This window comes from Oreochromis aureus, linkage group 17 (genome assembly GCF_013358895.1).
Source record: "Oreochromis aureus strain Israel breed Guangdong linkage group 17, ZZ_aureus, whole genome shotgun sequence".
Lineage (NCBI taxonomy): Eukaryota > Metazoa > Chordata > Actinopteri > Cichliformes > Cichlidae > Oreochromis > Oreochromis aureus.
The window spans coordinates 21,348,819-21,373,485 of record NC_052958.1 but is presented as its reverse complement, the minus strand read 5'-3'; the positions used below and the strand labels follow the sequence as shown (position 1 = coordinate 21,373,485).

Below are 24,667 nucleotides of genomic sequence, written 5' to 3'. Positions count from 1 at the left end.
ATGCTGTGTTTGGTTTTCTCCAGATATGCATTATGTACAGACACTTTCTCCACTTTGGTTTTGTCTGTCCAAAGTACAGTTCTCCTGAAATTTCGTGATAATAAGTTCATTGCAGTAATTTTGTCAGTGCTGTGCTCAACCCACTAGTGCCACCAAGGCACGTAGTTCTCGGTTTCTATCGGGTATCGAATGAACATTAGACTGCAGGCTAACAGAACAGAATGTTTTGTTGTGCTAGTTTGTTAGCTTGGCTACACTTGATTATAACTGCCATCTTGTTACTGTAGAGCTTCCATCACTCTTGGGTGCATCAAAGTAAGTTTAATAAAATGATGTATAGTTTATTATAATCTCTGAGAAATAACAGAATATTAAAAGATCTGACAGCTTGCAGTTCCCTCACCTGTTGTTTTTTCTGACTTCCTCTCCATACAGGAAGTGCTCCTGGCTGACTGTGATGTAATATGTAGGGAGCTGCTCTGATTGGTTCTTGCTGATGGTGACAACAGGGTAGCCCATTTGTAGAGTCCACCTGTCCATCATCTCCCCGATATCAATGTCTCGGCCCTCTGAGCGCATGGCCTTTAAAGCAGAATCAAACACACACGTAGTGTAAAGGATCAATGACTAATAATAAAAAATTTACACACATCAAATCAGTGATTAAATTAATTTGTGGGAGAAAATTGACCTTGAGGTAATTAGACATCAGACTGGCAGCTAATTAAAGAGCAGTGTCAGTCTAATGGACAGTGCTAACAGAGGTGACGCTCAATTAATCAAATCATTGCCCCTCCTGTGTCGGACAAACAAGAAAACAAGCTCCACCTCTGCCTGCCAGTCATGTTACCACAGCAACAGGCTCCTCACTAAGTCAGGTGATAATGAGCATCTTCATTAGAAGTGCTTTATTAAAGAATGAACAGCTTCAATCAGTCTGGCAGCTCTGCCCCAACAGAGCCAGGTGAGGAATAGTTACAGGTTTTAATACCTGCTACTGAGCAAGGCACTAACATTAAAAGTGGTAATGCTCTGCCTCTGTGCCTTTGGGCCAGGGAACTACACAAGGTTTAAATACCAGACAGACATAAAGTCAGGTGAGGGTTACCTGAGACAGTTTCCTCCACAGGTCGTCTCTGGCAGCGTTGCTGTACATGTGACTCAGAAGATAATCCTGAAAACAATGAGACAAAGCAACGTTAAAGCAACACTGTTATGATGTGATGTATCTGTTGTATCATCTTGACGCATGCACAGGTTATGAAATCCCAGAATGCTGATTCTGTTCATCTGTAAGAAGACTGAAGAAGTCACTTGGATGAGTAATAAAACATTTCTCCCACTAAAAACGCAACATTGACATGAACAGAATCAACTTTCTGGGATATAATCATGCCTTTTTCTGCTATAATCACATTTCTGCAATAATTATTTGCTGATTTTTTCCCTTCCACATTGTGACCATGCAGTTCAGAACAGAGAATTTGGAAGCCTTGATACAACAACCATCTTTTCCCCATCCTCATATTTCATCTGGAAATAAGATGATCACAGTTAGCACTTTTTGGGTTCTCTCTACCAATGAATCAGAAAAATGAAGTGAGTCCTTTATTACCGTGTCCCTGAGCACATTTTTGATTATTTGGTTCTCAGCAGGCAGCACAAGGTTGCAAGGACTCATTCACAATGTCTAGCACCCTTCACTGTGACATGTATTTGAACCCTGGCCACAGTACGTGCCATATATGTACAATGACTTATTAATGATGCCACTGGAACAAGATATTTCCATTTACAAATTTAATATGACCATACTTTCTGGATGCAGGGCTGTGCAGGTGAAGTTACTTCACATTTTCTGCTACTGCCATCTCTGCTCTGAAAACAAGGATTGGGGGTGGTTCAGGCTCCAGTATTTTCCCCACATAGATGTTACCTTTGTTAGCTGGCTTGGTATTACAAAAGAAAAAAGAAAAACAAAGAAATCACGACAGTGATTGGTGCTCCAGTAGGAAGCGGATGGATGGAAGCCAAAACCATTTATAAAAGGATGCCAATGGCAGTACAATGACTACAATCTAAGGAAGCATAATTTTTTTAAAGTAGGGTCTATAACACCAGGCTGTTATTTACACCAGGCTCTAATTTACCATTTTTATTAAGCAAAAGTAAAAATGTCAACTTCTGATGCACTTTATTGGATGTCACACTGACCTGGTGATGGGAGTATGGGGACATATTACATCTCAAAACTCTCCCAGGTCTCCTCTTATCCACAGTGCACAAGGTTGTTCATTTTGGCCATGCAGTTGTGAAGCTGTAACTGGCTGAATTCAGGGGTATTCTCTCAGGTGGAAATGTAATGATACCTATGTCTGAATGAATTTCTGAAAAGCCTTTTGAGAGGAACATTTACACGTGTTTGAAATTGTACATTTGAAAGTCAGTGACAGGATGAGCCAGCAGTGCTTGAGTCGGAGAAGAGCCCATATCAAGTCCAAAGAGTTTTGGGCTCAATCTCAAACTCCCTGAGTTACATTTTCCAAGCTAATAAACAAGATGAAGACTCCTCAGGGCCATTTTCTCATTCAACAGAGACTTAGTGGTGTGGTGGCTTTGTTTTCAGCCTGCAGTTCTGTAGGGACATTCGGGTCCGACTTGATCCCAGTCTGTTTTCCAGAGCAAGAAAGTCACTCCCACTACAGTGGATTGAGAGTTGTAAATGCTCAGGGAGGCTGGCAGTTGGTTTGGTTCATAATAAAACAAGGAAAAGGCAGGGAAGTACTGCTAGATAACAAAACAGCTATGGAGGCTGAGCGCTAATCTCCTTCTCAGCGATTCCTGTGTCCTTTGTGTGTTTTAGCGTGGATTCCTCCAAGTCAGTCATTTGCTGTGATGCGTTTTGAGCTCGATAAGGCAAGAGCTGTTTTATTGGAACAAGATGACACATATGATAACGACACTAAGCGCGTTTGGGAGTTTGGCTCTGCCACCTTCACTATATCTGACATGAAGGCAGATAAAAAGAGCCCCCACACACACTCCGAGAGCCTGACTCCATTAGTTTTAACAGTGTGATGCACCTTGAACCAAATGTTTTTCAGTGATAATAAGCACTGTGTAACAAATACTGTGGGTATGAGTAGTCAAAGGTCATTAGAGCAAATCAGTAGGTGTAGGAGTTTAAGTAAGGCATTTCTATTGTTGCAGGCAGGGTTAGAGCCTAATGAGGACTTGCTTTCCCTCATCTGAAGATGACTTGCATAAACTGTCAATTTTACCTTCAGTCAAGCTCCACGGGGCTTCAGAAAGGCTCTAAAACCCAGTGATCACTGTGGGCCATTATTTACATCTTCTCCAGTAAGTATTGATAACTGTTAATGAGGTTTCAGGTTTTGTGCCACACTGAAGTCACGCCGGAGCAACCATAATCATCACAATCTTTTCACATCAAGTCCAAAAGCAGTCTGGGAAACTTTTGATTTTTCTGAAAGCTCTACACGTCAGGCTTTGAGATCAGGGATAAAGAAAAGGTGAACCAATATTGATGTTTTGTGCCAAAGTCTGCTCTTTAAGGTAATTAAAGCCAAACTGATGAGACACTACAGATATGGGCCGTGCACAGTATTTGATCTTCACACAGCTGATTGAGCTGGAGTACACTTAACCCGAGCTGAAGTCCATAAATCCATATCTCTGTACTCCAGATGTCACTACGTTCCACAACATTTACAAACCTTAGAGCACTCTGAAGAATCCTCACAAACGTCCTAAAACTCCTAAATGCTCCCAAAGCATTTCATCCATCACACTAAACGCTGCCTAAAAAGACAAATTATAGGAAATAGAGACATATGGCCAGTTGTGGAGATTCATCTCATCTCAAATGATTTCAGAGTATCTAGTTTAAAAATTCCTCAGTGTGTTCTAGTTTAACATATTCTCAACGTTTTATTTCTCTTTAAAACAGGCACAGAACAGTTTTAGTACATATATGAGTCATCTTTGTTACAGTGGAACAACAAAAAAGAAGCTCGTAGATCACAGAAAATATGGTTCTTTGGCCTCCTGTTTTGACAGAGCTTTAGTGTCATTTTGTGCCTCTTTGGTTTCATTTTGTGTCTCTTTGGTGTTTTTTTGTCTCCATCTGGTTTTCCTCTCATTATGGGATAGATTTGCTTCCATTTGTAAAAGGCTTTTCACCAAGAAAATATTAAGTATACAGAGCTTGTAACGCTAGGGAGGCCTGATGCCCCTGGGCCTTTGGTACAGTATTCCTTCCATGTATATACAATATTAAAATCTACATGAAAACTAGACAGAAATGTCAGTCTTTTCCGTGACTTTCAGAAGGCTGATTTTCTCACTGTTCTCAGACGCATCAACGTTAATATGCGTATAAAGTCACAAAGGTTCCTTTCGTGAAGCATTGAAAGTTACAGTATCATCTTTGGTAAGAAAAGCATAGACGATCATAAATTATTTTGGTTACGGCTCCTGTCATGCCACAAATCACCAGAATGAGACTCCGTCACTTGGCATTGCAGTTGTTTAGCATGGTTTGTTATACGCTGTATTTTTCACTAAACACCTGATTAGGTGTTGAAACGCTCTGACAAACAGGTGACGATCGACAAAGTCTTTGTTGTTGTCGTTAATACGAACCAAACTACTGAAGCAAACATTCTCCAGAGAGTTTTTTACTCTGCTGGGGACTGAAACTTATTATATAGTATGTTGTAATGCTCAGCACAATGCATGTGTGAAGACCTCCATAACACACACACACATGCACACGCACACACACACAATGTATTTGCCCTGCTCTGCTGCTGGATCAGCAGTATTTTATATAGACTCTGGCTCTCAGTATGTTCCAGGTCACTGACAGTTTCTGCAGGAAAACCAGGACAGAGTCTGTGTGCGTGTGTGTGTGTGTGTGTGTGTGTGTGTGTGTGTGTGTGTGTGTGTGTGTGTGTGTGCACAAGGATTTGTACATATTTGTGTAACTCCATTCCAAGTAAAAATTATATTTAACCTCCATCCATGTTACATCAGACGTTGTCATTTTTACTGTAACTGCAAATAGTCTCCTTCCAATTTGGAGGATACAAAGCGTTTCCCTGTGCAATAAACTACCTGGCCCTGTTGGTGTGATTGGAGCTTCAGCTGCTCTCGTGTTTCTGTGACACCATCACAGTTTGAACCCTCAAAGAGCCACACAGCAGCCACATATAGCTGAACAACAAACAATGCAACACACAGAGTTAGTTAACACAGCTATTGCTTCATGACTGTGTGTCACAACTACAGTGAAAAAGTCTATTAAAACTGTGAGTTCTACAAAAAATAACTCCTATGTCCCCAAATAACTTCTTCCTCCCCAGTGTTTTAGACAGTTTTTTTAAACCCCTCCCCAAGTTAACTTTGAGAGAACTAAAAACAATCTAGGGAATGTAGGGTACTTTTTTATAATCAGGATTTAATCATTATTGCCTGCATCTGATTCCAACCACGCAACAGACTGATGATTTATCCAAGGTATACCATGATAGGCCATGACAGTAGGAATGCATAATAAGTATTTCTAAAGTCCTACCTCCTGTTCGGCACTACCAGTAAATCTATGCTTTGAGTATTACAAATTCAGAATATTTTAAAAGTGTATTTAATATCTGCATTTTGTTGCTCTGGCTGCATCTGGCTTAAATTCAGGTCACTTAAAATTGATCACAATATCGACAGGAAAACGTGGCAAATCTTCCTCTCAGAATGCCCCGCAAGCCAAAGGTACTTATTCCCTGTTCATCTATATGCACAGCATGTCCCAGACATTTAGGATTTAGCTAAAATATGGCTGAACACACACACCCACACGCACACACACACACACACACACACACACACACACACACACACACACAGTGTTTCTATGAATCCTTCCATGTTGTGTTGGTGATAAATCAATTCAAAGCCCCGAAACCCAGCTGTTCCCTCTGATTTAAAAACCTCTGTATACACAGCTGGACTCGCAAAGCAAAGAGAACTTACATTGAGTCCTTTCTGGAACAGCGGCTGCCCCATCACGTTAGCAAGCATCCGGATCAGTGCCGCCCCCTACGGAGAGCAAAGAAAAACACACTTTCAAACACGGTTAAAAACATCATCATCATCCATCATCATCATTGAAGTTGCTGTGATCACTGGAGGAAAAGTACATAAGAGTCAACTTTGGTGAACTTTGAAATTAGAGACTGGCTCAGATCCACATTATAAACTGTTCAGACAGCGCTGATCTTCAAGGGAACAGGGGTGGAAAGCTGCCCTACCAGCCGCTCTCTTCTGTTTTAAAGTATATAACCCCAATTTGTCAAAGTATGCAGACAATTAGAAGACAGTGTGAATAGCAGTTTTGAATTTTCAGTTTAGTGTTTGTGGTTGGCTAGAAGCAAATGCATGGTTTGAAAAGCCAACTGTATTGATAATGTTTAAAAGAGATTCCAAAACTAAACCAAAGGGCAGCTGAAGATCTCCCTTTATAAGTTAATCCAAGTCTGCTTTAAATACAAGAACATATTGACATTTTATTGTTAAAATATTATTATTTACATTAATTATCATTATTATTATTATTAATCAAAAAGAACACATTGAAGAGGTATTCAAACATTCACAGGAGAGCATGATCACACAGGTACATTTATAGTGTAACAATCTTAGTTCTGTTGAAAGTGGCTTCTTACTTTTTTGTAGGCAATCCAGTCAAAGACGCGGTCAATGTCTGTCGCTTGTTCCACTTCCTGGGAGATTGGATGGGAGGAACTTAGGCCATCCAGCAGCATCACCTCATGAAGGACATCAGTCAAGAAGCGCTGCTTCTCCTGAAAACACAAAAATTTGACTTTTTCAGGTATTATATTTCACTTTGATTATGAGAATGATGATTGTGATAATGCAGTATTTAAGGCTGATTTGGTGGATGGCACCACTCAAAAACCTCTTAAACTCTAAAATCTCTTAAACTTTGACAGCAGAGTGACAGAAAACAAAGAAATGATATTACTAGTAGAGGACTATATTAGTGGTCTGATAGTCAACAAAGACCCAAATCAAACCACAGGGACCTCTCATTGAAAATGATCAAAACATCTTAACTAGCCTTGAGCAACCATATTCCAGTCTTCACCAGCCAACATGATATAATAGGACTGCATGCACATAGAACACTTTCATGTATTATTAATGTAGCACAGTATTGTGTGCATATTAAGCCTTATGTCATAAAAATACATGCAAAAGGTCAAAGAAAAGAAAAAGCGGCTATGATAACTAGAAAATTGACTCAGCTGTTATTCGTTTTATTTCAAAGCTGAACCAAGTTCCAGAAATCCAGTGAATCTCACTAAAACATGTTTCCTAGTAAAAGGAGGACTGGATGCTTTGCCCTCGCACAGTATGGGAGTCTCTTTGTCTTTTTCGACTTTTATGGTGTCGTTCCAGCTCAGCTTTTGACAGATTCTAGTTAAACATTTATATGTAGAACAAATGTTTAGCTGTAGTTAGACGGTGCTTTCTGGGATCTTTGTTGTTCCTTTCCTGATCTTGTTTCTCTGCTTCTTTCCTCAGGACGTTCACCTTATCCAGCTTTTGCAGTTTCTCTCCCATCTTCTCTTTTTACGTCCTCGTGATTATTTTCTAATTGCGTCCACTGTGTATCTCTCCATGTTTTCTGTTCTCTCTTTTGATCTCTCCTCAATCCCATGTCTCATCTTCTCTCCTTTCTTTGCTGTCTTCATTCCCTCCCATTACTCCTCTTCTTGTTTCCTCTCCTCATCGGCTTTTCTGGTTTCGAGGTTTTAATAGACATCTGCAAGCATGTGGAGATTTAATGAGCTCTGTCTAAATTACCCCTGGGATCTGGCTAAATCCAGAGAAGTGTGGCACTGTCTAATTCATGGATTACAGTGTTTACTATGGAGATTTGGTTTTAATGAACCTCCTTGTTAAGCAATAGAATTGTTGGCTTATTAAGTTTCAGATGTTAATGAATAGACTAAACGCAACTTTTTTTTTCTTTTAAATTAACAGTATCTGGAGGGATCTGGCTAATTCTTGGTCCATGAGGTTAGGTGTAATTCACGGATTAAAGCAGTGGGCATATTGTAGATGTAGTTTTAATGATCCTGCATCTTGTTAAACAAAAGTTTTAATGAACAAAAGAATCAACATAGACCTGGGTTTTACAGCATCTGCTGGGATCAGACTATTTCTTGGTGAGTGACCGTTGATGCTGATTTACATTTGTCACATTTTCATCTTGTTAAGCAGTTCTAAGTTTCAATATGTCGACACAGAAACTGAAAAGTCATGGGAGTGTAACTTTGGGATCCAGATTAATTTTATAAATTTGTTTTTCATCTGCAGCAATGAACTGTCTGATATCTGGCGAGAAAAAGTGACGGCAGTTTGAATCTCAGTCGGTATGAGTGGCTTCAGACAAACAGCTGTTTTTTTTTCTTTTTTAAATAATTGTTGATGGGTTGCTAGAAGAGTTGCAGATCTGACTAGTTTGAATTTTTTTCCCTGCTTTGTTTGAAACAGGATTCCTCACAGACTATTGCTCTCATCTCAGAGTCAGCAAAAAGGCACACACAGAGGTAAACAGACAGTTCAGGGACTCCACCATGAATTATACAATTAGTCAATTAGTTAAATGGCACATTTGGATGAAACTAACTGTGGCTATGAGAAAGGGGAGAAAACCAGACTAAATGAGACATCAGCTCTAATTAACAGACACTTTAAATCACCTGGAGAGAGTGAAATAGGGGGTCCATCTGGTCCATATGTTCATTATGAACCAGATGGACCCACATGTGGAGGGACGGCTAATAGGCCAACAGTCAGGGTAAACACAAACACGCACACACAGATGGAGGGATAGGACGGCATTCAGGAGCAGCTGCTGAACTTTTGAAACGTCTGCTCGTCTCATCGCTCCGTCTTCCTTCACTTCCAGGCTGTCACTCCTCCTCACCACCTGTTTTTCTTCCTCCCTCCTCGCTCTAGCCTCCTCTTCATTTTGGTGTCATTTTAACATGTCACGTTCGGGTAGTAGACAGCACTCTGTGTGGCACTTTCATTCTGATTTCATCACCCCAAGGCCACAAAACCATTTTGGTTTTCATTGACTGTGAGTTCTGCTCAAATAACATTATAATGAAGAACCTTGGATGTTAGTTTTTTACTGATACTGATGATGCACACAAGATTGGCCATCTATGTTCAAGTATATGCTTTGGTTTTAATACAATATGTTTATATGTCATGTGGTTCAAACAGAACCTGGTAAACCTGCCTCATGTGGTAACCAATGAAGCCAACACACCTTCATCTGGCAGTTAAAAAGATGAGGATGAGAAACTGATTACTAATGACATGGATGTGTGAGAGAGTGTGTGTACAATTCCACCATCTGCCGGCAGGTTCCCTCAATCAAAGACGGACATCAAACAACACACAGTGGAAAAAATCATTAGGGGAGCGAGTCTGCGGAAGACACGTCCCTGAGGGCTTCCAGCAGTTAATGGACAATTAATGTACACATCACACAGATGTCATGAACTCATAAACTGTGCTTGATAACATTCAAAACAATAATTTACCTTGTCTGAGTACCATTTCACTAGAAACATGCTGGATGTTGTTTGGAATATTTCATGTTTGTCATATTCAGTAAAACAGCCCAAAGAAAATTTCTCTGAATGTCACATCCAGCCTTTATGTCCTGTGGACAGCCTGAGGTGTCCACAGGACATAAAGAAGCACATGCATGAGAAACATGTCAGCCAACATGATAATTCAGTCACACAAAATGTGTGCTGTGTCTTACTATGTTCCCAACAAGTTGCCAACCACATTCATTTCCATCAAAACACCAACAACAAAAGCAGAACTGTGATATTAAACATGTTTGAATTGAGAAACATTGAGATCATAGTGACTTTTTCTTCTGGGGACTGTGAAGGCGGAAGGTGGAATTTAAACAAACAATTTTTCAGTTCGAAGTTTCACTTTTCAGAAAGTCTAATGCTGTCTCACATCAGATTCATTCATGGCTGAGAATCAGGACTGCTTCAGCTATAAGACTGCTCATCTGTCCGTCCAGCCTCGAGCACAGAGTGCTGAAGCTTTGTGTACTACTTTGGTGAGTTATGCAAGAGATGTGTGCAAGTCAGTAGAGTCCTAAACTCCATCCATCCAGATAATTCAATTCAAATCGTGGGGGTGCTGGAGCATATCCCAGCTACCATAGCGCAAGAGGTAGGGTACAACCCGGACAGGTCACTAGTCTGTTGCAGGTCTAACACAGAGAGACAAACCACTATTCCCACTAACATTCACACCAACAGTCAATTTAGAATCACCGGTTAACCCAACCCTACTATCTGCATGTCTTTGGACATCCTCATAAACATCATATTGAAAAATAACTACAAATATGCTTAATGTGTCTTTAAAATAATACATAACAAATAACCTGCCCCGAGCTTTAATCATTTAGTACCTTGTTGATTTCCCAGCTGGCTGAGTGCTGTAAGCAAACATGTGCTATTAAAATGAATGCAAACACAGTCTTTTCTCCTCCTTTAAATATGTCCATATCAGAGATGAGCGAAGAGGCTGAATATCGATCTTTCTCTGTTCTCTTCAACATGAGAACAGATGGACTTTCTATAGGAAGTCCATTTGTTCTCCGTCAGTCAACGTTCACCTCTGACCTGCTCTCTGTATGCAGAGCAGATAAACAGATGTTCTGCTGTCAGCGATAAAAAAAAAAGGCAAAGAAATGTGTTTATGCTACGAGTACCAGTGCTGTAAGAGATCATTTTAACTGCTTAACCTCTTATCATCTACCGTGTCACCAGTGACCCATCACCTGTTTTTAATCTCCTGAGGCCCAACCTCTTGTTTAACATGCAGATATTTGGGATAAAAATAAATATCATATAAAAACAGAAAGTATAAAAACATATGTCATCATATGACACAATAAAGTGACTATTGTTTACCTCCCGTTTAAAGTGCAGAAAAGCCAAAATGTAGTGTCCCCTTATAAAGACACAAAGTCTCAGAAGGATCACATAAAATCTTTTCCTGACTGTTACACTACATGTGTTCACCTACCACAATTACATCCACAGAACATACACAAACAGATGGATGAGACACAGCAATGCATCTGTGAAACCCTGACTTAGGTATTGTGGTTATTGCACTCTTGGATTGTTGGAGGCAGAAGTGATGCATAGAAGAGATACTGGCTTGCTGACATTGTACGGGCTTTGTTACCAAGCTGCATTCATAAAGTGCATGCAAACCCATTTACTGAGTAACAGACTCAAAGCACAGACTTGGATGGTTCGCACCACACAGCAGGACACATTATTGGTCAGATAATTCCATTAAGAACACTCCCGAAGGCAAGGATGGGGTCATTTTTGGAGATTGTGTCAAGTGGCCATTGGGGGGGGGGGGATCTTTAAATGCATGTTAGAGAAAAAAAAATATCTCCATAGTGGTTTTTTCAGCTATAGTGGTAGCAAATAGTATGCCAATAAGTCTTAAAGAACTTTAATATGCACGTGTGTGACCTCCAGGGACATAAATGAGAATGGGCTTTGTGGAGAAGTTAGAAATGAACATTATTCATTTCTTCAAAGACGCTTTCCCCTTTTTTAATAGACTGGAAAAAAGACACATTTTATTTGAGTTCTCCCAAATGTCTTGACTTGAGGAGAAGACAATGTCTTATGTTTATCAGCAAATTAGGACTTTTCATTAAAAAAGTGGAACAAGTTAAATATTTAGAAAGCGCCATTACATTTTTCAGATAAGAACTGTTCTGGTTCATGCTGGGATAAAATTATGATTAGTTTTTCCTGCTGTGCCTTCATTACTGCTGTGTTTAGCTGAGATTAACGGGCTGTATTGGTATTTGGGCGCCAGAGTTATTAGAAAATGTCTGATTTCGATCATTTGGCTTTTCATTAAAGTACCGGAGAAGCAGGCCATCGTTACACTTGTATAAACCAAGTTTAATTCTGCTTTAAAAAATAATTAGTTGGCAGATCCCTGGGGAGGACACATTAACTTTTAAGCACATGTGATTAGGAGAGAAGCTTTGATCATGCTGGACCGGAATCAAACACAACAAGGTTACAAGCTGGCACACAAAGCTCCGCCAGAGGTTCTTTTTTGCTTCATTTATGACACTTTTTCTTTCTAAAACATTTCATCTTCCTATTGTATGTCTCCGTACCCCTGTGTCCCAGATCCTTGAGGTATTCCCACAGCATAAACCATTCAGATATTTCTCTGTCTCCTACCGGTTGGACTCAAACGGTTCTGAGATCTGAGCAGGGACCACTTGGATAACTTCCCATTAAGGCATTTTGCATCTGAGTTTTTTCCCCCTGTTTACTTTATTGTTATTATTATTATTATAAACTCTGTAGTCACCATCAGTGTCACCCACTGGTTCATAAAATCCATATTTTAAAGGTTTCAGTTTAGCTTTGTTGACCATGTTTAGATGAGTGGACTGCTTTTAATTATTTATTTTTTATTATTTCCACATGAGTTACACACTGAAAACACCCACTGACTGACACCACAGTCAGCTCTAGCTAGCTTTGTTTAACAAAGGTCAGCTGAACACTGTTCAGTGTGCCGGTTGTGCTGTTGTCTTTCTATCATCGTTATTAACCTGATCTGATTTTTGCGACATTGTCTCTCATACTGTAGCTCTATATTTCTGTTTTCCTATGTTTCCTTGTCATTTAATTACCTGTTTTGTCGAATCCTTGCAGCTTATCAGTATTAAGGCAGTTTTTGACTCCACTTCCTGTCTCCTAACTTCTTCATTTGGGTCCACACTCTGGCTGCCACACAGCCGATCCTTGACACCCAGGTTTCATGATTCTCTGCCATTTAGTGCTCATTTTCTTATGCAAGCCCAGGCCAGATCGAATATATAACCTCTCCTTCATATCGTAGTTATAATGCCAGTTGATTGGGTACGTGATTGATTGACTAACACAGACACAATCTATTCCTGCCCTCATTATATTTATATTTGTTTGCCTTCTCCTGTGTTTTTGCTCCTGGCCCTGCAGCACTGTGACTCACAGCTGATGGAAATGGCCTTTTTTAAATAAAAACCTGCATTAGAAATAAATTATTTTATCAGCACCGGCTCACTTTATCATCGTTGTGCTTGTTATTGGAGAAACACTTTGTTTCTATTAAAGCGTCCAGCCGTGCAGAACGGCAGTAACAGGGATTTAAAAATGCCATGTCGCTCAGAAACAGACTGTGTGTGCGTGCAGAAGATAAGGTGTTTTAGTGTAGCACATTCTCTGTTGGAAGAAAATCACAACGTACTTGGGCAGAAACAAAGCAGGAAGCGTGCATGTGCTGTAATTTAAAGTTCTGCAGCGTTCACCGTTTCTCAGAGAAGTTTCTTGAGTTTGTCCTTCGGGGAGGAAAGTGGGGGTGGTGGTGGGGAGGGGTACCCTGCGAGGCTTTGAGCAAATTTGAGGAAGGTTTCATTTCTAATTTTATATTGTTTTGAGTTGAATCATCCTCTGAGTCAATTTGTTTGCGAACCTGAGCAGAATAAAAGAAAACAGGATTTTACCTTCTGAGGAGACTCACGGCTGAATATCTGCCGAATTTCAAGGAAACAGTTTTAGAAAAAGAAGGAAGGACGTATCGATTGATGTGAGTGGAGGGAGGTGGAAGAGTTCAAGAGAAGACCTCCCAGTCAGGACTTCCTCCTCCTCAACAGCTGCTTTTAACTCTGTGCTTATACCCATGCTGTATATCCAAATGTATTCCAAGTTATGTAAAGCTTTTACCGAGAAAAGAGAAACAAGGTAGGCTGTTAAAAATAGAACAGCTAACAGCTGATCTGCTGATACAATTATTTGCTTCAAAGATTCTCCTGAAGTCAAACTGGGAGCTCAGTGGGAAGCACTGATGGTTGTGGAAATATTGAATTTCCAGTTTGTTACCATCCAACCACATCTCTCATTCTGTGAAATGTGTCCAACTGTGCAGTTGCACTTTCTAAAGGCACAGACAGGAAATGAGAACAGTTTAGAAGATAAAGTAATGGGTGTTGTGTTCTGGTAACTTCAAACTAGAAACTTCAAAAATCCTGTACAATGGGTTTATGATTTGGATGGGAATGTGTTTAAAAGGGCTGGCACAGGCCTCGCACCAGCGCCACCTGACTAGAGTGCTGTTGATCTAACAATAGCCAACACCACCGGATGGAAAATGGACAGCAGCGGTGGAACATTACCGAGTACAATGATGTTCAAACATTTTTGTGGCCCAAGAAAACCAAAGAGGAAGCCAAACCTTCAGCACAAAATAACCTCCATACCTGACCGAGAACTCATCGAGCCTTCCTCCAACTGGGTTTTTGGGTGTGGCGCATTTAGTAATCACATTATATTTTTCAGTAACACAGTAATGTAATGCATTACTCTACTAAATTGACTAATTACATTAAAGTTAATTGAAGTTACATTGTGTTACAAAAGCCCTTCAGTTATCTGCAAGAACCAAACACTAAAATGTGTTAATGTGTGTGTGTGTCCACATTAGCAGCATGTGGGACTGTCGCCTTAGGTTCATACTGTTTACTGGTAATTATCTGACAGTGTATTTCAGAGCATATTATAATATAATGCAAAGTAATGTAATATTGAATACTTTACTTTCTTGAGTAATGACAAAAACCCCTTTATTGCAGTACAGTTTTAATGTACTTTAAAATCAAATATTTCTTTACTAGTTTGCTGATGATGCAAACACAGTCTTGTTTTATTGCCATATATTTTTATTTTAACTTGTTTTTGTAGCAGACTCTTTATTTTTTCTGCAAATCTTGGGGTCAGTTTTTAAATGGGTGCTTATGGGATTTACTCATTTTTTTGGGCCATCTTCAAGTGGCCTTTTGAGGAACTGCACTTCCACACTGACTGTTCTGGGATTTTGCACCAGATTGACCCAGTTAAGTTTTTGGTTTACAGGCATGTTGTTGTCTTTCATCCTTTGTATTAATGATTCTACTGGGATACTGCGTTCATCATTAATGTGCTGCAGCTGTCACTGAACTCTGTGTACAAAGCAAATGGGCCATAACCTGAAAAATCTCTATTTAAATCCAGTAGTTATGACAGTTAATTTTATGAAACGCTTCAAAAGTAGTAACTTCAACCAAATTATTAGAGAGAAGATGTATTCTGTATTGTTATCTAACACAGTTTGAGTGCTATTGTGTCACCGCTCCAGTACTATAGACTAGATCAGTATTTTGTTTGGGATGCTAAAAGTGTCCACAAAAACTGTCCCAGTTACTCTGGATAATCCTCAGACCTCTGTGTCAACACTTTCCACTGAGAATTATTTTCTGCCAAAGAACAACCAGCACCAGTTAAAATGAGTCCACTGGCTGATCAGCCTCTGAACAGAAAGATAAACCAGGTCTGAAGTCTGATTTCATATCCAGCCTGTTTGCCTCCCTGAGAGATGTTTTTTCTGTCTTTAGATCAAATTTTCTGCCTTCTACCCATGTTCTATTTGGTGTCTGGGGATTTTTTTTTTGTGCTATACTCTGAAAAAGATCTAATTCATATCTGACCGGCTGAGGCCTTGAGCTGAAATCCTGACTCATAAAACCACAAGAGGGGAGAAAAATTAAATTTCATGAGTGAGCAGACAGAGCTTCAGAATACCTGAAAGCACTTCTACATGCTCAGCAGAGAGCTTGATTTCCTGTTTGTCAAAAAGTGAGTGAACCTGCGGTGCTACCACCAAGTCTTTAGCGATTTCATTTTCACTCCAGAGTGACATTTTGTGAAGACACACCTGGTGGTTAAGCTCTTAAGAAAGTCTGAAAGTGAACTTCTGAGTGTGGATTATTATGATTCACACGCTGTTCCCAAAGTTTAACACGAGTCTGAAGATGCAAAACTGGTTAAAATCTGGTTTCAGTTTCACAAAAACAACAAACAAAATATTTCAGACAGGTCAGCCTGTTCCCATTTTCAGAGCATAACAAAAATTGGGCTTTGTCAAAGCTGTTGGTGTTTCTCAGTGTTGTTTTATTTACTGGTGGGCTGCGATGCACTGGGTTATCCCATTAGTGAGACTCTATTGTCACTTCCAACTTGTTGTTTTCTAACCAGCAGGGTTTCTGCGGAGGGGTCCTGCATTTACACTTTACAATTTAATACTTTTAGTTCCTAAACCCAACCAGCAGGTAAATGTAGGTGAAAAACGCAAATGTAGTGCCAAAGCTGGGACATCAGACAGCAGTGACAAAAGATACTCAGCGTAACAAAGAGGACCACGTGATGCTACGAGGTGAAAACACGTTAGACAGCTCTGCAATTTTGCAGTTCAAAATCAAATATCCTAGGCTGAAGAAAGTGATATAATATAATCAGTGGTAAAGTACTTATTGACTGGCTGTTTGCACAGTTTACTGTGAAACAAGCCATATCATGAGAGTATTTCCTTAAAAGTGCCCTTTGTAAGAAATAACTTTAATATAATTAAGGTGCATTTACTGGTCATTTATTTGAGATAGGCTCAGGTGTTCATTCATCAGCCCTGAAATCCAAAATTTGATCTTAGTTGGGTCAACAAAAAGTAGAGACTCACTTTATCATGCTATATGAACTGTAAACTAGGGCTGGGTATCATCACTGTTATAACTGATTCAATTCCGATTCATGAGGTCTCCATTCGATTCAGTTCAATTCAATTTTGACTCAGACAGTCAGAAATATTATCATTGTGATCATTTATCAGTACATATCCATATTTTTATATCTATGTATAAAAACAACGCTGACACTTGTGAGACTTCAGAGGTGTAAGCGTCGCAGCAGATGCCTTTGTGTTAAAGTCACTGAGGATAAAACACAGAAAAACATGAAGGAGATTTCCCTGGCCTGGCTTTTTACAGCACATAACCGCCTTAAAAATATTCTGCAGTAGATCAAAAATGGAAGAAAACCAGGAATCAACATGGTTGATGAACATTACCTAATGCTGCTGAAGTGAAGCAGAGTAATGTTACAGAGGTTTTATTAGACAAACAGCTAAGCGTTTTGCAATTTGGCAGAATTTGTAAAAGTTTAGATTTTTTGTGTATTGAACAGCAGAAATTAGGCTTTCTTGTTGGTCTTTTTTGAGAAAAAAAAACTGCGACTGACTGTACTGTACACAACGATACGTAATAAACACACGAATAATGTAGAAAACAGAGATTTTTGATGGTAAACTGGTCTCTGAGTGCACTGAGAGAGAAAGAGCTGTGCAAGCAGTGTGATTTTATTGTAGTGGAAGAAAAACAGCCAAAGTAAGAGGGAATTCATGACAATGTTTATCAAACGTGAAGCATAGTTTTGATCTTCTTTTGCTGCTGGTTCAAGGAATTGTGATTGGAGAGAGATAAAAACCTGCAGCTTCAGAACCTGTGAGATATCGGCTTTCAGCACCAACGGTGTTTCCATGTGCGTGTCATCAGGTCGCACTTTGTGTGTACATCTTTGTGCAGAATCCGGTTACTGCTTTTTAATCGTTTGGTATTTTAACTCTTTGGTGGTTGTTGAAATACTTTTGTGAGCTTTAACCTGAGATTCTGGCCTTTCTGGCAAAATACATTTATATTTAAAAATCGATTAAGGATTTAATGAATCAATATTGTGTTATTAAAACTAAAATTGATTTGAATCGGAAAATCAATTTTTTAAAACCACTCCTATTCTGAACTGTATTTCTATTGCAACTTTGGAAAACTGGGGAACAATTTGTGAAAAGTTTAGGGGGTTTTCAACATGTTGCTTGTAACTTTCTTAAGTAGCGATACTGAAGTGACTTGTTGAGGACATTCTGAATTTTTCTGCTGTTAGTTTTCGCAGCTGCTGTTAGTGAAATTGTGTTTGAAGCAGATCTAATATTGTTGGACTTGGATACTTATGATATGAAAATGTAACCAAATGATTTATCAGTGATTTCAAACTGTAAAAAACAAAAACAAATGATGTTATCCAACATGAGAACGCTGCTACACTCAAATTCAAATATTCCCCATCCATGCTGGACTGATCCTGTATTAACAATACCTTCAAGATTTGTTTTATTTTTATTATTCTTTTTTTGTTAATTTTATTTGATTCAATTAATTATCTTTTTTGCATGTACGTAACTTATCTGTTTAGTGAATTATCCATGTCTGTTGTTTTGAGGATGATATTTGATGTCTGTTCCCTTTAGGTTTTTATTTCTTTGCTGAATGGTCCAAGAGACTGAAGACGTCACTTGGATGAGTGTCGACATGTTTCTCCCACTGAAAACGTTATGTGCAGATGAACAAAGTCAACTTTCTTGGTTTTCCTTACCTGGATGATTGAGCATGCATCAAGACGGCTCCACGTTTGACATAGTACATATGTGCTCTATAGCACTATATATAAAACACAGTTAACAGCAACATTCCCCCTCAAGATGGCAGGGAAACAAGGCAGTGTCCAGAAACAACAGCCCATTCCTATGTTTTTTATTAATTAAGGATTAATTCAAAGACATGTTTGTTAGATTATATAATTACATTAAATTATGTATATTTATGAGTGCAAAATTCGTATTTCTATTAAATAAACCTAAAAAATGGCCAACCTTTAATCAGACTGATTAATACAAAATTTCAGAGGTGTGCTGTTTATCCCACTGACAAGCAGCAGCATCATTGTGCTTTTAAGCTTTACCTGTGGTGGTGATCCTGATCCAGCACACATCCAACAGGCAAATCTAACTGAGGACAGGTTAATGATCTTGTTTTCACCTGCCTACATTGGCTGCTCCCTCTGCTAGCCATTCCATGTCATGCTTGTTGTGATCTATGCCTGATCTGTCCCGTACCCTGCGATGGTGTTTGATGTTGCTCACCCATCTGTGGGAAGGCCAGGAGGTACCAGACGAGAGCCATACTGGCAAATTACTGCAGATTAAACAGCAGTTTTCTCTGACTTCAGCGGTCATGATGATGAAAAATAAAAATGTTTGCTGTTTGTAACTTTCTAACAAACGTATATATTTATAAGTGTGGCTGGCACATTAATACCTGCTCTTAAATGAAGTAAAAGTCAGGTTTACACTCACCATGTTCCACTTTGGGAAGAGAAAGTCAGTCCCGACGTACTCGAAGAAATGAGCAAAACCTTCTTTTAGCCAAACATCCTCCCACCACACTGGAGTCACCAGATCACCGAACCACTGAAAGACAAAGACAAAATCATTTCATATGATTTGATGTCTTAAAGACTTATTTCTTATGAAACTGTTTAATGAAACGCATTCTTATATTCAAACCATAAACTGTGTATAACGAATGGATGAAGCATCACTCGTTAGCTTTCAGAGCACTGTGTTTAAAGCTTAAGCTTAGCAGTGTGAGAGTTACCCTCTAGGTTTATTAAAGCCTCCCTCACTTCGCTACACTGAAACAGAAATAGATCTTTTTTGCTTAATTTGTCACAAGCTAATGAGAGAATAGCCCTCGCCTGGCCATAAAATGGCTTTCAATCAACTGTCCAGTTACAATTGAGCCTCTCAAAATAAAGAGCTATGTATTAAAATAGATGTGGTTAATGCCATGCTTATGTCACAGCTCTTGAATTAAAGGTGAAAGTCAGATTCTTTGTTTTGATTTGTTTTTCAATCTAATGGTGTAATGACGCAAAATCACAAAAATTATGTTTTTGTCCAATTGATTATAGATTTCCCCTCACCACCAACTCATCGTGGAAGATGGCCGCCCCTCCCTTACCCTGGCTCCGTCAAAGTTTTTTTCCTGTTAAAAGGAAGTTCTTCCTTCCCAGTGTCGCCAAGTGCTTGCTCATAGGTGATCATCTGATTGTTTGGGTATTCTATTATTGTAGGGTCTTTAGCTTACAATTTAAAGTGCCTCAAGGCAACTGTGAAAAATAAAAGTGAATCAGTTCAGAGATGTAACCAAGGTGCCAGCGCCTACCTGATAGTTAGGATGGCCATGCCATTGATTAAAAATTAAATTCAAGCTTTAAAAACATTTAAAAGGGTGAGTTAAATAAAAATTCACCCTCTGTACAGTTTTGATGAAGGGATAAAGTAGTTAAACAGACCAATGCTATTTTTTGTACCTGGATGTAAACATGTTTATTTTCAGAGCCAGCCTCGACTGCCCAATTGAGAATTACAATTTTTGGCACTTGCTTGAGCTTCATTTTTCAGTTCCAGACGCTGCAGCTTGATGTAAACATGTCCTCTACTCGAATATGGAAGTTTAGTCATGTTTGCATGAAATTGCTGCTTATGTGGTATGAAGCAATTTATTACTAATGTCCATCAATTTATCTCTTAAAGCTGGTTGTTTTGCTTTTAGAGTGAAGTTCAAAATTGCTGAAATTATACAAAAACAGATTGTTTTTCAGTGAGTTGTACGCATGAAAATTGCCACAAATAATCCACTCTGAGTTCCACAGTCACACCGTGAAGTGGGTGTGAATTTGTGTCTTTCAGAAAGTTACAAATACTAGGAGATATGTATCATATATTTAGATACAGGCAATTAAACTTCAAACTATCCAATATCTGTCAAGATATTTATGTAAAAATCAAAAACCGAATGCTGACGCCACAGTCACAGAATTTCCATAGTGGTTTTAGTCCAATATGTCCGAGATTAGTTTATTACCAGCTCTTCAACCACTCCTGTAGAATGAATAAAATTTCATATTTCCATCTTTAGAACATACAAAACTGTTTTTGTTGTGCATAGGAAAGAAAATCCAATTAAATCCAAACAAATTCTGAGCAGGGAGAGTACGGCCTTCCAAGTCCTGCCCCTCCTGAAGGACCGACTTGGCTTCCTTGCCTGCTCTGAGCTGATGTGATGAGGCAGGTTCACTCATCAACAACACCATAGGGCAACCAACAACGGTGCTCCAAAGTGTGACAAAGGAAGGGGAGGCTTTGGCTCTCATTTAGCTGGCACGGTACCACCTGATTGGACTGTGAGCCTTTTCTCAAGCTGCCTCGGAGCCTCGTCAGAGTAAACCAGCAGTGAAGTCTAATAAAGGCAGAGCACGTAAGAAAATAGAGTGAACTTTGCTGATAGCGAAACGCGCAGCCACAGGAGTAATTTATTGGATCCAAGCTGTTTCCTGGCGACGCAGTTTGAATGAAAACGGTGGGGAACAAACGGGCGTCTCTACCAGCTTTGTTTCTGAGTCTGAGCGTTCCCTTTAAACCTTCAGACGCACAAAGAAAAAAGTTTACCTCGAAATTCCTTTAAACCCTGATTAAAGTTCCATCTGTAGAAACAGCACACACTGCAGTTTTGATACATCAGCACAGTGAGTGTGAGACTGTACGTTTGGCAGCATTTCTGTAGTAAATTGTCCTTCAACTGATCAAAGTTTGTGTGGTCAAGTAGAGACGTACCTAGACTGTGCATATATGTGTGTGTGTGTGTGTGTGTGTGTGTGTGTGTGTGTGTTCAGTGTTTTTGGGTAAATCTGCAAGCAGCTGAAACAAGTCAGACTTAATTATGCAGTGTGGTGTTATGAGTCTTTCCATATAAATCAAAAAGGGCACAAAAGCTAATCCCCCGACCAACAACAACAGCACTGGCTTTCATGCAATTAGTTACTGGAGCTTTCGACAGATGCTGTCACCCAGCAGAGCGATAGCTCAGTGCATCAGAAATTAATGACCAGGGTTTTTTATTTGTTTCAGAAGTGAAGGAGAACATTGAGCATCCGCCTTCATCAAAAAACAGAGGCTGGCCCTCTTTATGTAGCAGCGGGGGCGAGGAAATCCACTTCAGTCGAGTGCGGCATATGAGGCAGATAATCAAACTCTACCAGGTGGTGGAGATGCTGCAGCTCTTTTTGAAGACATCTTGTAAAATTGTCAAAGCAGAAATTACAAAATATAATGAAGGGCAGGATTGGAACCAAGTTAATCATTGGGGCTGAAAGGACAAAAACATCTGCACACTGCAATGCTGACTCAGGCATTTTGTGACTCTTGCTGGTCGATGATTTACATCTTTGTGTTGTTATTTTCTTGCCCGGGTTGTTAATCGTGAGTCTTTGCTGCTTTCTATCTCATTTAGTATTGCCTACTAGTGCGCAGAGCAGTTAAAATGTCATTTTATGGCTTCTTTCCATAGATTCTAACAACAAAACAGATGCAGCTTCTGGGTCTGAAAAGCAAACCTGCTCAGAAATGGCTGAAACCTGCGTTCTTTCTAATGGCCTGCAGAGGGCGACTCCTGCAGCTGGGTAAAGACTTTCAGTTGAAGAAGTCGATGGGCACACAGGCCTAGCCTCCCATACTCTCTGATCTCAGTGAATAATTTCCTTATGAGATCATGGGTTCAAGTTTCAAAGTGTACTAAAAACAGGTAAAAGTTTCAAATGATGTAAAACAACACTAATGTTTGTGACAGTTCAGTAATTAGAATCAAATGAGGTTCTATATGTGTCGACTGTGCTCCCAGTACAATGTCCTAAATGTCTATAACTACTACATACAGATTTATAGGAATTGATATTTCCTCCTAAAATATAATTACCTTCTTAACTTCACAAAGACTAGCAGCCTGGTCAGTACTGATGGGGGCTGTTATGGGTCGGGTTTGATTAGCATCAAACCCCTTCTTATAGATTTCTTGTTTGTTTGGCATTCTGAAATTGAAAACTCGTGACAGAAGATCAGCAAGGCCAAAATGTGTTAGACTAAATTGGAAAAGGTGTTCTAGTCGTTATTGTAATGTGCATGTTTAGGATGTGGGTGTAACACAGCCAAACCTTACTCCTAAATCATATTAAACAGAGCAGGGTAGACCCAGGAAAGGCTGAGTTAACTGAACCAATTAGCCTAACAAAGAAATCTTGCTGGGGGAGATAACAAGAACACCTGGAGCAAACCCACACAAGGATGGGGAGAACATGCAAAGACCACAAATAAAGGCTGAAGCCAACCAGGAACCCTCCTGTAATAGTGTTAACCACAGCAACCTAATCTTAGCTGGTTTAATTAACAGCTGCTTTACTTTGAGTGGTTACTACTGAAAAATAGAATTGATTTTGAAAGTGTTGTTGACATTTGTAGATATTTATATTTAGCAGTACTGCATGTCCCACATGGCAGGGAAAGCACATGGTGTATAAAAAAGGTGGGGACAGGGTGGAGGTGGGTTGTGCAGTAGTAAAACTACCCACCTGCAGAGGGGTGAGCGAAGCCCTGACTCAGTTCTTCTCTCTGTTAAATCTCATGTGATTAACCACATTCAGGATCTAGTAAATACAAGCTAAGTTTAACTGTAGCAGAACTCATTTCAGATATAAATTTGGTTATTTTTTTTAAACATTTTTACTTTTTTTTTTTTTTTTTAAAATCTGGCTTCATTTTATATTCATGTGGTTAGGTTTTGTAATGCCTTTGAGTCTGTTTTTACCGTGTTACTCAGTCTAAGCATTCTTGTCAGTACATCTGCTGTGAGTAAAAAGTAATTTGGTCAGCGCCTGTTTTTTAAATAAAAAAATATATTTTACTTGGTTTTAGTCTCTTTTCTTCCCCATCATGCTTCTAAATATATTGCACAGCATGTCTGAGATCTTAATGAGCTGTGGGTGCACTTCAGGAAAACAATTTTTAAGGGTAACTGATTGGAATTCCTGCACATTGTATTCATTAAATCATATTTCATTCTAGTTGCTGGGTCTTGTTCTGAGATCATTTTGCAGAGAAAGTGGCTCTCTGATACTTTCAGTCCCTTTGCGTAGTAGTCCCGTTCAGTAGTCCATACATGTCTGCCTCCCTAGATCCTTAAAAAACATGTGAAAGTGCCCTTAGAAGCACTGCTGCTATTAAAGGCAGAGGTTGGATAGACCAAACACTCATTTGATTCATTTTCCCTTTTTACTGCATTTTTTATGAGGACAAGATAGAAACTCTTTGTGACATTATATTTTTGAAGCACACTTCTTCGCAGCTCTGTAAGCCTGCACAGTTTGGAGGGAATTCACCTCTTCACCTGCATGGACACACACACACACACACACACACACACCCTGTAGATATGGTGAAGCTGAAGAATGTATCCAGACATGCATACTAACTCCTTTCACTCACTGTCTGGCAGGTTGTGTCTGTGTCTGGGCAGGGATTCAAACCGACCACCCTGTGGGGAGCTGGCAGGCTGTTCAGCTGGCTGCTTCCGATGCCTGGCTCAACAGACACTGGTTCAACTTCCTGAGGCGGAGCTACAGTCACAGCGGGGACCACTGCAGTTTATAGGATGGAAAACCAGTGCCAGATGAAGTTGTACTCACATCAGGAGGAGTGCAAGGTCGCTGCTTCCTCTCGATACTCACACAGTTGCTGGAACGTAACCAGACTGTTAGACCTTTACATTTATTAACTACATTTAAATATATATTTATATATATATGGATGAACTTTTTATGTGTAGTAAATTTCCAATTTGTAATCAATTTGAATTGAAAGGAAATACTACAAAAAAAATTTC

The 24,667-nt window shown here is 39.4% G+C and overlaps 1 protein-coding gene across 2 annotated transcripts in view; it reads right to left on the bottom strand.

Annotated features, from left to right (window-relative positions):
• trhde.2 (thyrotropin releasing hormone degrading enzyme, tandem duplicate 2) overlaps positions 1-24,667 on the bottom strand; it is a 222,734-nt gene that overhangs the window by 43,194 nt on the left and 154,873 nt on the right. For both annotated transcript variants that reach the window (XM_039600662.1, XM_039600661.1), the window contains exons 6-10: positions 19,249-19,362; positions 6,744-6,881; positions 6,052-6,117; positions 1,109-1,174; positions 404-582 (exon numbers count right to left, since the gene is read on the bottom strand). In XM_039600662.1, the coding sequence (XP_039456596.1) occupies positions 404-582; positions 1,109-1,174; positions 6,052-6,117; positions 6,744-6,881; positions 19,249-19,362 (563 nt within the window). The remainder of the gene's footprint in view (positions 1-403; positions 583-1,108; positions 1,175-6,051; positions 6,118-6,743; positions 6,882-19,248; positions 19,363-24,667) is intronic.